Source organism: Pinus tabuliformis, chromosome 4_1 (genome assembly GCF_031772625.1).
Source record: "Pinus tabuliformis cultivar Carrire ecotype Pingquan chromosome 4_1, CPIR1, whole genome shotgun sequence".
Taxonomy (NCBI): domain Eukaryota; kingdom Viridiplantae; phylum Streptophyta; class Pinopsida; order Pinales; family Pinaceae; genus Pinus; species Pinus tabuliformis.
This window is the reverse complement of record NC_142303.1, coordinates 560,034,913-560,047,161: the sequence shown is the minus strand read 5'-3', so window position 1 is coordinate 560,047,161 and position 12,249 is coordinate 560,034,913. Positions and strand designations below refer to the sequence as shown.

The 12,249-nt window shown below is 32.5% G+C and overlaps 1 protein-coding gene across 1 annotated transcript; it reads left to right on the top strand.

Annotated features, from left to right (window-relative positions):
• Positions 1–5,683: 5,683 nt before the first annotated feature.
• On the top strand, positions 5,684–9,304 carry LOC149177083 (uncharacterized). Its single transcript, XM_089423279.1, has 2 exons — positions 5,684–8,452; positions 8,549–9,304. The coding sequence occupies exons 1-2, from the start codon at positions 5,803–5,805 to the stop codon at positions 9,025–9,027; spliced, it is 3,129 nt and encodes a 1,042-aa protein (XP_089279405.1). The 5' UTR covers positions 5,684–5,802; the 3' UTR covers positions 9,028–9,304.
• Positions 9,305–12,249: the final 2,945 nt, after the last annotated feature.

Below are 12,249 nucleotides of genomic sequence, written 5' to 3'. Positions count from 1 at the left end.
TCAATTTGGGACATTGCATTAGACATGATTTAAGAATTTAATATGCCTCATCCTAGGGGAAGCAAGGAGGTTTTACCTCTCACTATTTGCACCCAAGTAATTAATTATCACAAAGAGGCCAGTAGTAGTGAAATTCGTCAAATCACTAAGTGGAGCAACAAAGAGATCCAAAATTTCTTCTAATTTCCTTTCAAGTGCATGAAATTAATTTGAATATTTTCTTCTAAGTATAGAATAACGAAGAGATACATTCTTAAGCATATGGTTCATTAGCAAATTGGTCTACAAAATATCATTCCTATTTACTTGTTTAAGATATCTGATAGATACAATTAGTTGGAGAAATCCTTTAAGGAGAAATAAATGGAAGCAAATCCCTTACAACCAACATTAGATTCACAAAAGTCTTTTCAACATATAGAGGAAGACTAGTAGTGGATGAAGCAAAATTCATCCATGTTTGAAGATAATGAGACATCTAATTGCTTTTAGTATGCAAGAAAATCCTCTTGCAAAAGCAAAAGGATTTTCTATTTTTAGAAAACAAGCGAATATCTTTTGTTGTTGTTGTTGTTATTTATACAAACCTCTTCATTGGAGAAGGGGTTGGAAATCATTGTACTGTAATCAACACTGATATTTTTTTATCAGAAGTTGTAGTTAATTTTTGAAGATGTGGGAGTCATTTGGCAAATTTCTCTTTGCATGGAGTACAATATGTGATATAATTCTTTTATATGCATCTATGTTTTCCATTTATACTAGCTTTTATTCTTTGAACTACTTCCTGAAACTGAGTATTAGAATGTGTCTTTCTTTTCTTTTGAAACAAAACACATGATTGTTTTACTTATTTAAAGTATTTTGGATTAATTGAGAATCTTTGAATATATCAATTTTCACTATCTAATATTCACCCTATTAGTACTAAGACTTTCTCTCATTTTTTAGATAATTTTATTTTATGTAAAGTAGATTAAATATAACATGCAAATAAACCCCTAGTAAATTAAAAGATAATTTGTGGGAGCTCTCTCACCAGAAGTTTATTTTAAATTTTAGAAACCTCGATGAATATTATTAGTCCCTAATATGCTAACTATAAAATCAATTACAATATTTTCTTAAAAATATTTAAATTTCTAATGATTTTATATTGCCTCTATAAAATTTTAGCAATTTTTAAGCTAAAATAATTTTATGCTATAAAATTTGGGTGAATGATTTACAGAAAAAATGGAAATTCATGATTTTTTTTGGAAAAACATGGAAAATTACCTACCTACAAATATTAGCCCCTAAAACGTTCCATGGTTTCATCCAATTTATATATGTAAAAATTGAATGATGTAGGGGAGAGGGGGAAAACCTATTTAACCCCATTGTCACTGTTGAAGCTCTTTGAAGGACCCTCAAGAATTCATGATGTATCCTTTATTTTCTCATATAACATGTAGACTATTTCCCTACAACTATTTCAAATCTCCATTTCTGTTAACCTCTCCCAAAGTTCTTCCTCAATATGTCATTTAAGACCTTTTTGAAATAGAAAAAATGACACCCTAATTTTTCTCTTTTGTTGTCCCAAGTATCTCTTATTATATGCCTAAGTATAGGACAATGGTTAATGGTGGAGTGTTTTGGTAAAAAATCAACCTTTTCCTTTGAATATTTTGCTCTTTTGCTCTACCCATTTACTCAAATTTTCTCCATAATCCCTCCTACAATTGTCACAAACACTAGCTTGATCCTAATGGTTTTGTAGTTCCCCCAAGTTGTTTTTGTCTCCTCCTTTGAATAAGGGAAAATTAGGTTCATTGTTCAATTACTTAGGAACCTCTATTTGACCATCCTATTGAGTGTGATTGTGATATGTTGACTAAGGGAATACTTTCGCCATTTTAGGAATTCTCCTTGCATCTCTTCGACTTCTTTCACTTTTTCCCAAACTATCTTTTTGACACGTCTTGCACATCCTCATCCATGAAGTCATCTTTCTCTATGCAAATTTTCAATAATTTACTTTATCTTTGCTAGATGTTCATACATATTTATCATATGAGATAGTCGTAAAGTCTGGGTGATACCATCGACTACCTGTTATTTTGGGGTTTGAAGTTCCTTCTAATTTATTTATTTATTTTACCTTTGGTGTCTTAAATATTTTTATTTTTGCCTTGACCTCACAAATTTACCTTTCCACTTCTTTAGAATCAACTTATATAGAATTATATTCTCTTTTTTCTCATCTCTCCTCTACATTGTCAACCACCTTACACTCTTCCTTGAATATTGAATTTAGTGCAAAATTGTTTGACATTTCCCTTCCTTTCCCTAGATTGTTAGTTTTACCATTTGTGATACTATTTAGATGGTGTCCATAAGTTTCTTCAACAAATCCATTTTTATCTTGATTTTGTTCACAAAACTTCTTTTTTTGTTGTTTTTTTTGGGTTGGGGGGGTGTTGGTGGTGGTGGAGGGTTTGTTCGTTAAGTTTCCGCTTTGAATATTTCTACATTTTCTATGATAAAAGCTATTACTTCTTGTGGTAATTGTGTAAGCCTCATGGTCAATGGCATTTCCCCGTTGCAATTGTGGATTGTGAAAATTGTCATCGTGTCTATATATCGGTTGAAATCAATATGTAATCTATTAAACTTTAATCATTATGTGTATGATACACACTGAAAATTTGAAGGATCCATAACTATTTCAAGGTGTAGAAATGTTGGTGAATCTTAGTAACTCTTAATATGGCAACTATAATGGTGATTTTTTTATAAAAATATTGAAATTTCTATAGTTTGTAGAAAATTTTGATGGTTTTTAAAGTAAAATGATTTTATCTCATATAATTTGCAAATTATTTAATAAAATAAATGGAATTGATGAATCTTTTGTGGGGAAAAATGATAAATTAACCCAATAGCACAATATAACCCCTAATATGTTTCATGAACTAACAAATGGCCTTCATTGGCCCTTTCCATTGAATGCCATGATATATAATATTGCGATGTACATGACACAAGTGTACAATATCTTCACCAAAGTGTGAGACTTCCTTGCTTGTATTAATTGATTCCTTTTTCCAAATGCCCTCATCTTTAGTCCACTAAAGGGAGGTAAGTGTTTTCTACAAAATTGTTCATTTAAAGGTTCATCTTTTCTCATTGAATTTTCCTACTAACATTACACAAACCACCTCTTTTTTAAATTCAAATATATTTCTTAGTAAAAAATTTAGTAGCATATAATATTCAATAATTTTTTTTATCATTCTTTAAATAGGTGAAATAAAATATTATCCAAAAATATTTGTATATTTTAATTTAGATATTTTTTTTTTACAATTTTTCCTTTATAATACATCTATTCCCTAATATCCTCTATAATTACTTAATCCTAGCAAACATTATAATATAACATATTTTACCCAACTTTTTTTCACACCCCAACTTCATCATTATAATATATATAATTTTCTCTATAATTACTGAATCCATTATGAAAAACATATTAAATAATAAAAAAATATTCTCACATTAAATAAAAAAAAATTGTCCTACCTAGACTTTTTTTTAAAGTGTTTATATACATAAAACAATAAATACTTACGTGAATAACCTCAATTATTGTAGCTTGAAAATAAATACTTATTTGAATCACCTCAATTATTGTACCAACCTACAACTTTACATATATAATTTATATATATCATGTCATGATTGCAGGAATCTACGACTTTTTCTAAAGTTTCTTATCCATTTCCACAAATCTCCCTCGGCATTTCAATATTATTCTCCCATCACGTACCCCTTTAAATAAAGTGCCTCTGTAAAAGAATAAAAATATTGTTACATGTCATACGAATGACATGCACTTTACACTTTATATAAAGTTTGATGCGCAATTTGAAGTTTCTACCCTTTTTTCTTGAACTTGGAACGACAAATTTATTCAGTTATTTATCTCGAACGACAAAACGTGCAACAATTCTTGTCGACGTATAATATAAATGAACTGTTTTTTTTTTAATGTATTGGTACTATGTAGATTTAGAAATCAGTTTTATGAATTATTTATAATGTTACGATAATTAGTTAATTTGAAAAGATAAGGTTTGTTAATTTATATTCATAAATTTATATGATGAATAGATTCACAACTATAATTAATTAAGTTATTGTTGAAGGTATTTTATTTTAGTGATGAGAATTGTTGATTTTTTATTTTTATTTTTTTAATTGAGGGTTTAGATTGATTTTTAAGAGAATATGCTCAACATATGCTTAGTCTTATGTTTATTAACGGTTGTAATGTATTAAAGAGTTTGTTAGGTTGCATTGATTTTTAATAAATTTAAAAAATTAGATTCATGTCACATGACTTCTCACTCACTAATTTCTTAGAGATTTGAGATTATTCCAATTCTAATAAGTTCCTCCATGATAAGTTTCTCATTATTATTTATAACATTCATTTACAATTCCTTTTTTTCTTAAGTTAAATTTGACCGTATAACATTTTTATACATGGTTAATCAAATAAATGTGTACATTAGTAAAACATTCTTCGTATTGCAATAATATTTTTGATTATTTTTATGTTTATGAAGCCTTAGTTATATCAACTACATTAATATTTTTAATGTAATTGTAATAATATATTAATATTTCAAAATATTAATTTATATATTAAATAAATATCGATAATTTTTTAACATCATTTTTTTTTACTTAATTCAATTTCATAACATTAAAGTATTGCATTGCTTTATCCTTATTCCTTTGTCAAACATATTTGGTAATACTAATATGAATTAACTATGTTGGATAATTTTAAAACATTTTCTTAGACCACTTTCTCAAAATTAATGTTAAATTTACTTTCCAGGTTTTAAAGACTTTTTGTTTAATCTTTATTCATCATTAAAGTTTAAACTGTTGGAAAGGCAGAGGGGCCGAAACACAAATTTCACACAACACACACGACTCTTCTATTCATCACACAAAAACTTGATTATTACAATGAAACCCGTGAAGGGTATTTAAACCTTTCTATTGATCACACAAAAATTTGATTATTACAATGAAACCAATGAAGAGTATTTAAACTTTTTAGATTCGCCTAAAATAATTCACACTCTAAATATAAACTGCACTTAACTCTTCATCTCAATACTCAGTTAACTAACTCTCACTTCACTAAATCTCTAATTTTAACCAACTCCTCATACATAAATAATTACAATTTCTAATAAATTAATAAATAATAATTCAATCCTTATTTCAAAATGATATCGTTCAATACCTTATATGCATCGTCGTCTCCCGTTCGAAACACGTATTGGAAAACATGTCTTCCATTCCCATTTGAGGGTTTGGGAAATTCATATCATGTCATGGATTTTTAAAACATGGAATATAATTTAGCCCTCACTACGTGTGCGCAATTGGATGGTTTGTTGATAATGGATTTGAATTAACTGTATATTCTTCGGCGTTATGGATTCTTTTCGATTGATGTGATCGAACACTTCAATTGTGGCCCACCACTTCAAATGTGACGGCCACTGCAGTCGCAATGAAATCTACACATAATCAAATCTGAATCTCTTCTCGAGAAGGACGTCGTACTGAATTGTGTGTTGCAACTTGCGATACACCTGTTGTTGAATGGGATGCCCAATATCGCCTTACACTGTAGTTCGTCTCCAGAGATATACTCACTCTATATGTATCGATCAGGAAACTCGGACTAACATTGTTTTCTGACCCTTATTTCTCTTGCAGGAGGTGATGGAGATCTGGTACATTCCTTCTCTTTCCGTTTGTAGTACGAGAATGTTCCTGTTACTCGTTTGTTTATTTCTCCTTGTATCTAATGGTTCCGGTGCTCATCTAAGCAATGCAACCGACCAAGAGGCTATGCTTGGATTCGTGTCTGCAATCAGGACTTATGATCCCTCCCAGCCATTACCCACCTCCTGGAAGCCAAATGTTTCAGTCTGCGAGTGGACAAATATCAGATGCAGTGGTCACAGAGTGATCTCCCTAAATGTTTCGAGCATGGGATTAGAAGGTACAATCTCTCCTCTTCTCGGCAATCTCTCATTTCTGGAAAAACTCGACCTTCGCAATAACAATTTTCATGGTCCCATTCCCTATCAATTGGGAAGCCTCGTGCGCTTGCAGATGCTTATCCTCAGTAGGAATAAACTCCAAGGTTCCATTCCTCCCACTCTGAGTGGGTGTCGCAATTTATGGAGCTTGTATCTGTCCGCTAACAATCTTAGAGGTAGCATTCCCTCAGAACTCTGTGTTCTTTCCAAATTAGCATACTCTATGTTAGGACAGAACAACTTGTCGGGTAGAATTCCCACGTGCCTGGGAAATATGTCCTCTTTGTATAAAATATATCTGGGAAGTAACAACCTTCATGGGCGCCTTCCTTCCGAATTGAGTATGCTGAATTTTGTGGACCACATCGATGTTTGGAATAACAGTCTTACAGGGGAAATTCCTTCTTCCTTGTCAAACTGCACAAATCTCCGAAATTTGACTTTAAGTGACAACCATTTGAGTGGACACATTCCATCGGAATTGTGTACCAGGCACACCCAATTGGTGGGATTATATCTGCATGGTAATCATTTGAGTGGAAGCATTCCTGCTACCTTGTTCAATTGTACGAAGCTTCGAGTCATCGAATTCGGGGCAAATCAGCTCAGCGGGGTAGTGCCCATGGAGTTGGGTAAGTTGACACAGCTCCGGCGCCTTCGCATGGAGTTTAATCAACTGATTAGCGGCAGCAGCACGAGCTTGCCCATTCTTACTGCTCTAATAAACTGTACCTCCCTACGAGAACTCGTTTTATACTCTAATAATCTCACCGGACGTTTGTCCTCTTCTATTGGCCAGCTCTCTAAAACCATGAGTATGCTAGACTTGGGTTTCAATGATGTAACAGGCGAAATACCTCCGCATATTGGAAACCTAACTAGTTTAACATACCTTAACTTAGAGAAGAATCATTTTTCCGGAGCAATTCCTTCTTCACTCAATAGGCTTCAAAGGTTGGAGAGGTTATTTCTGAGTTCCAATAATCTAGATGGAAACATCCCAATGGAAATCGGCGAACTCAAATGTCTAGGGCTGCTATCTGTCGGGGGAAATAATCTCACTGGAAGAATCCCCAAATCTGTTGGCTACCTCGAGCAGCTAGAATATCTGAATCTCAGAAATAACCAGTTATCAGGTACTATCCCTGCAGCTTTAGGGAAATGTGTGAAGTTGCTCCTTTTAGACTTATCATTTAACAGGCTCAGGGGGCACATACCTCCAGAGTTGGGAGGTCTTGTAAATTTGGCTCAGGGTTTCAGGATTTCAAACAATTTATTAGAAGGCACAATACCTTTGGGACTAAGCAAAATAATTATGGTTCAAGTTGTAGATCTTTCCTGCAACGCACTTGGAGGTCATATTCCAGCTTCACTCGGCGAGATTCTAAATCTTCACTATATAGATTTTTCTTTCAACAATTTGTCAGGTGAAATACCTATGTCTTTGGAGAAACTTAAAATGCTCTCCTACTTAAATTTTTCTTTCAACAAGTTATCAGGAGAAGTCCCTAAAGATGGAATTTTCAAAAGGCTGGGTGCCACTGCATTTATGGGAAATGTGGGCTTATGTGGAAGTTGGGTAGGATTAACACTCTGCTCTGCTCGTGAACATAAAAGTCATTTTCTTGTGGAAAGGGTTATCATATCTGTTGGAGCAGTTTTTGCTATCCTTATATTGTGTTTGTTTTTGGGTATCCTGTGGAGACGAAATCACAAGAGACTAATGGCTCTAGTATCTTTAAAAGTGGGTCACCAAAGAATTTCTTACAGGGAGCTTGCCAATGCAACAGATGAATTTAGTGACTCCAACTTGTTGGGGTTTGGGAGTTTTGGTAAAGTGTACAAAGGGGTTATGTATGATGGCACAATTGTAGCAGTTAAGGTTCTCAGTTTTGAAAATGAAGGGGCAAATAAGAGTTTTGAGAGAGAGTGCAATGTTTTGAGTAGAGTTCGACACAGGAATTTGATTAAAATTATAACTTGTTATTCAGACCTGGATTTCAAAGCTTTAATATTTCCGTTCATGGAAAATGGAAGCTTAGAAAAGTGGTTATATCCCAATGGTGAAGAAGGTTCAAGTGCTTTGAGTTTGATTCAGAGGTTGAATATAGCAATAGACATTGCACATGGTTTGGCCTATCTCCATCATCATTGTTTCATGGAAGTGATTCATTGTGATCTAAAACCCAACAATGTGCTTCTTGGGGATGATCTCACAGCATATATAATAGACTTTGGAATTGCTACCATATGTTTTGCAAATTCCAAGGAATCAACATCCATTTCTACAAATGCACTCAAAGGATCTGTAGGCTACATTCCTCCAGGTATAATTTGAACTAGATAACATATTTTGTCTTTAGTTTTCTATTTTTATTGAAAATTGTGAAAATTAAAACTTAACCGTGTCTGTGAAAATACAGAATATGGACAAGGAGGGCAGGTCACAACAAAAGGTGACATCTATAGTTATGGAATAGTGCTATTGGAGATGCTCACAAGAAAGAAACCCACCAATAGCCTGTTTGTAGAAGGAATGGATTTGAAAAAATGGGTGAGTGATAGTTTTCCAAATCAACTAAAAGAAGTGGTAGACAAAAGTCTATTGAAAACTAGTAACACAAATACTACGGAAGAAGATAAAAAGCTAATATGCCTGGGTCAACTCATAAGAATAGGTTTGCTATGCACACAACTATCCCCTCAAAGAAGACCTAATATGATGGATGTTGTAGACACATTAGAAAGCATTCGAGACACTTTTCTTGAAGCTACCCCGAAGTCAAATTCAAATCAAATATCATATGAAAAATTATTGGGCAGTTCAAGTAACAGTGCCAACAAGGCTGGTACAAGTGCTACTAGCAACAATGCTGGCAACAGTGACAGTTCATCATTCTAATGTATTGTAAATAATTGTGTACCAATGTACATAATGTATTGTAAATAGTTGTGTAACCATGTTTGAACATTCTATTATATTGTATATACCTGTGTGACCAAAACATGAAATGATGTAAACCTCGTAATTCCATCTCATACCAAATGAAATAAACTTGTACCTGTGTGACTAAAACATTGAAATAACTTGAGCTGGTTGATTCCATCTAATATATTATGCTTTGGAAACTTTGACTATATTGTGAAGTAAGCTATGCTACTTCGAATTTGTTTGAAATCACGATCATTCGTCATTGGTTTAAACTTGTCTCGCTGCCTATGAAGTGCCTGCCAAGGATTTTAAACTTTTTATAATTATGGTAGAATTAAATATGGTTTGTTAGGTTGGAATTCTATTAAGTTTGTCTAACAAGTTATACCATAAAATTAAAGTGAAAAGGAGATATGAACATTCAAAGCTCACAGTGTGTAAGCAAACGGGCATGGTATATGTTAGAGTTCATGGCCGCATCTTGCGCGCATGGCACACAACGATTCACAAAGGGAGAAAATGTGAGCATCAATGTAGTTCAACGGACTGGAGCTTGAGATTGTATTCATGGATTTAGTGTTTCAACATAATATCAAAATTAGGTTTAATCACTTTAAGCGTGTTTGAATGCTAATCGACACCCAGTCTCCTTCATTGTTTGAGGTGGCCAAATTTTCAAGCACAAAGATTCCAATGGGGTAATATGAAGCTAATCATGAAGAGAACAAACGACTAGATCATGGACCGTCAAACATTGTTGTTGACTCTAGAACAGGCAGGGCAAGTTATAAATTAGTATTTATTATAACTGAATTATATTCATACTGTAACTTACTTTATAGCTGGGGCTATGGGGCTATCTTTTAGTCTATTGCAGATTCCTGGAATATTTCAGAATTTGATAGATATAAGTGTGGTCAATTTGAAAATTTAATGGATATAAGTGTGGTCAATTTTTTGACAGTGCCCATATAGGTCAGATTCCCGAATATTCTGGGAATCTGAAATCTACTTAAACTCACCGATCGCACCGATCACAGGGATGAATCAATTGCTACAGGTAAATAAGATATAATTTCATTATCATTGTAATTGAATTTTTGGCTTCTATTAATATTAATGCCCAATACATACATAGCAATTATATCAAAAACTGCAGAGTGCCGAAATGCGATAATGCATGTAAACGCGATAATGTATGTAATCCATGTACTTATACTAGTAGCAAATATCCAGATAAAAAGACTGTAATACTGATTGTCTCTACACAAAAGATATTCAAAAGTGGGAAAATCTGAGTTCCAGAAAGTATTAATATGGCAGACGGATCTCGTTAGAATGAGCTGATCTACTGTGAGTTTGAAGTGTGTAATCTTATATTACCCCAGAAAGCCTATTTTGGACCGTTTGTCCACTTCCACATTGAACTGTCTGAATACATGTTTCGAATAGGAAGTTAAGCGAGGCCGATACTTGTTGTATCCATCTAGCAAGTAGAGGTGGATGGAATGTATGGTGACCCAGAATACAGGGATTGGGAGTTTCCATAAATATTAATGTTCAACTGTTTTTTTTTGGCAATCCAGAGCAGCCCCCAAAGAGTCATGGTTTCTGCTCTAGTGTTGGTGCCAGGATCTCCAGACTCCAGTCCAGTGTACGATGTAACTGAGATTGTTGTTAGGTTTGAGAACTTTTCTTTTTGTGAAGCTCCATCGAACCATCCTACTGGCAGATTGATTGTAGGAGAAGATCTAGTCTTTACCAAGTTCCAATTTGAATATGTAAGTGAAGGAGAAGCACCCTCCCAAGTGATCACTTTGTAGCAGATTCTGTTTGTGTTAATTGGAATGCCTTCAAATATGTTTTTATTCCTAGCATTCCAGATCTCCCAAATTGTATATAAAAGTGTTGCAGAATCCCTAGCAGTACATGCAGTCCATTGAGAAATTAATTCTTCCAGATTTCTAACCTAGAAGTGTGGTATGTTCAATAAACATGCAATCCTCCCTCAATTTCAAGGAGTGGAAGAAAATGTGATAAGTAGATTCTAAAGATTGTAATTGAATTACCATCAAGATTGTAATTGAATTAATGTTTATTTAGAATAGGTTTTGTAAAATTTTAATTTAGTTATTATGAAATAAAAGATGGATGGTAAGGATTTGACTTTTACTAAATATTTTTTTAGTATTTAGGATAAAGGGTTGAGATATGTAGTTATGACTTTTTATTAGCACAACCACATTATTAGATGTTGTTGTGTTATAAATCACTCATTTTATAAATCTATCTTCATGTGATATGATTTCTTATGCAATAATTTCCATGGTAATTTCATAATTGTATTACATAAAAGTGAAAAGGTAAACAAGTATTCACAGGTAAACAATTATTCACATGATTCAATTTGATATTTGATAATTTAAATTCTAATTGTACATTTGTATTAGATAAAGGTGAAAAGATGAACATGTATTCACATGGTGCCATTTGTTATTGAGTTGAGAGGCTTGTTCTAAAGCCCAATATGAGGGGATGTGTAAGCCCAAAATTATATCTATATATATATATATATATATATATATATATATATTACTTTTTATGGTTAAAATTTTTATTTGATTTTATATATTCTATTTATCATTCAAAAATGCAATTTAAACAATGAAAAATAACACATCGATTTTGCCTCCTAAAAAAGTTTGCAAATGAAGAAATTTGATCCTTCTGGGCTCATGTTAGATCCGTACTTAAATTGATCTATGCCGGTTTGATAATTTGCATGATAATTTATAAATTGTATTAGGTAAATGTGAAAACATAAACATAGATTTAGAGATGTAAGTTAGTTAATATCTAGAATTCTATCCATTGATATAGAGTATAAGAGAATATGCCAACATTTTTCATTTATTGCCCTAAGATAAAGATTTGTATTAAAGGAGAGATTAAACCATCAAAATTCAATAGAGAGATGTGTCATAATTAAAAAAAATGTTATAAAATTAAATTTATATATATAATATAATATTTTCACTGTGAAATGGCTTATGGTTTTTTTACATGTGGTATTGATAATACGTGGTATTCAAAGCTTATTTATAGGTTAAGAATTTTCCATGGTTAAAAATATTAATTGTATATATATATTTAACTCATGTAAAAATCTTGTTACTTCTTTTTTTAAATGTA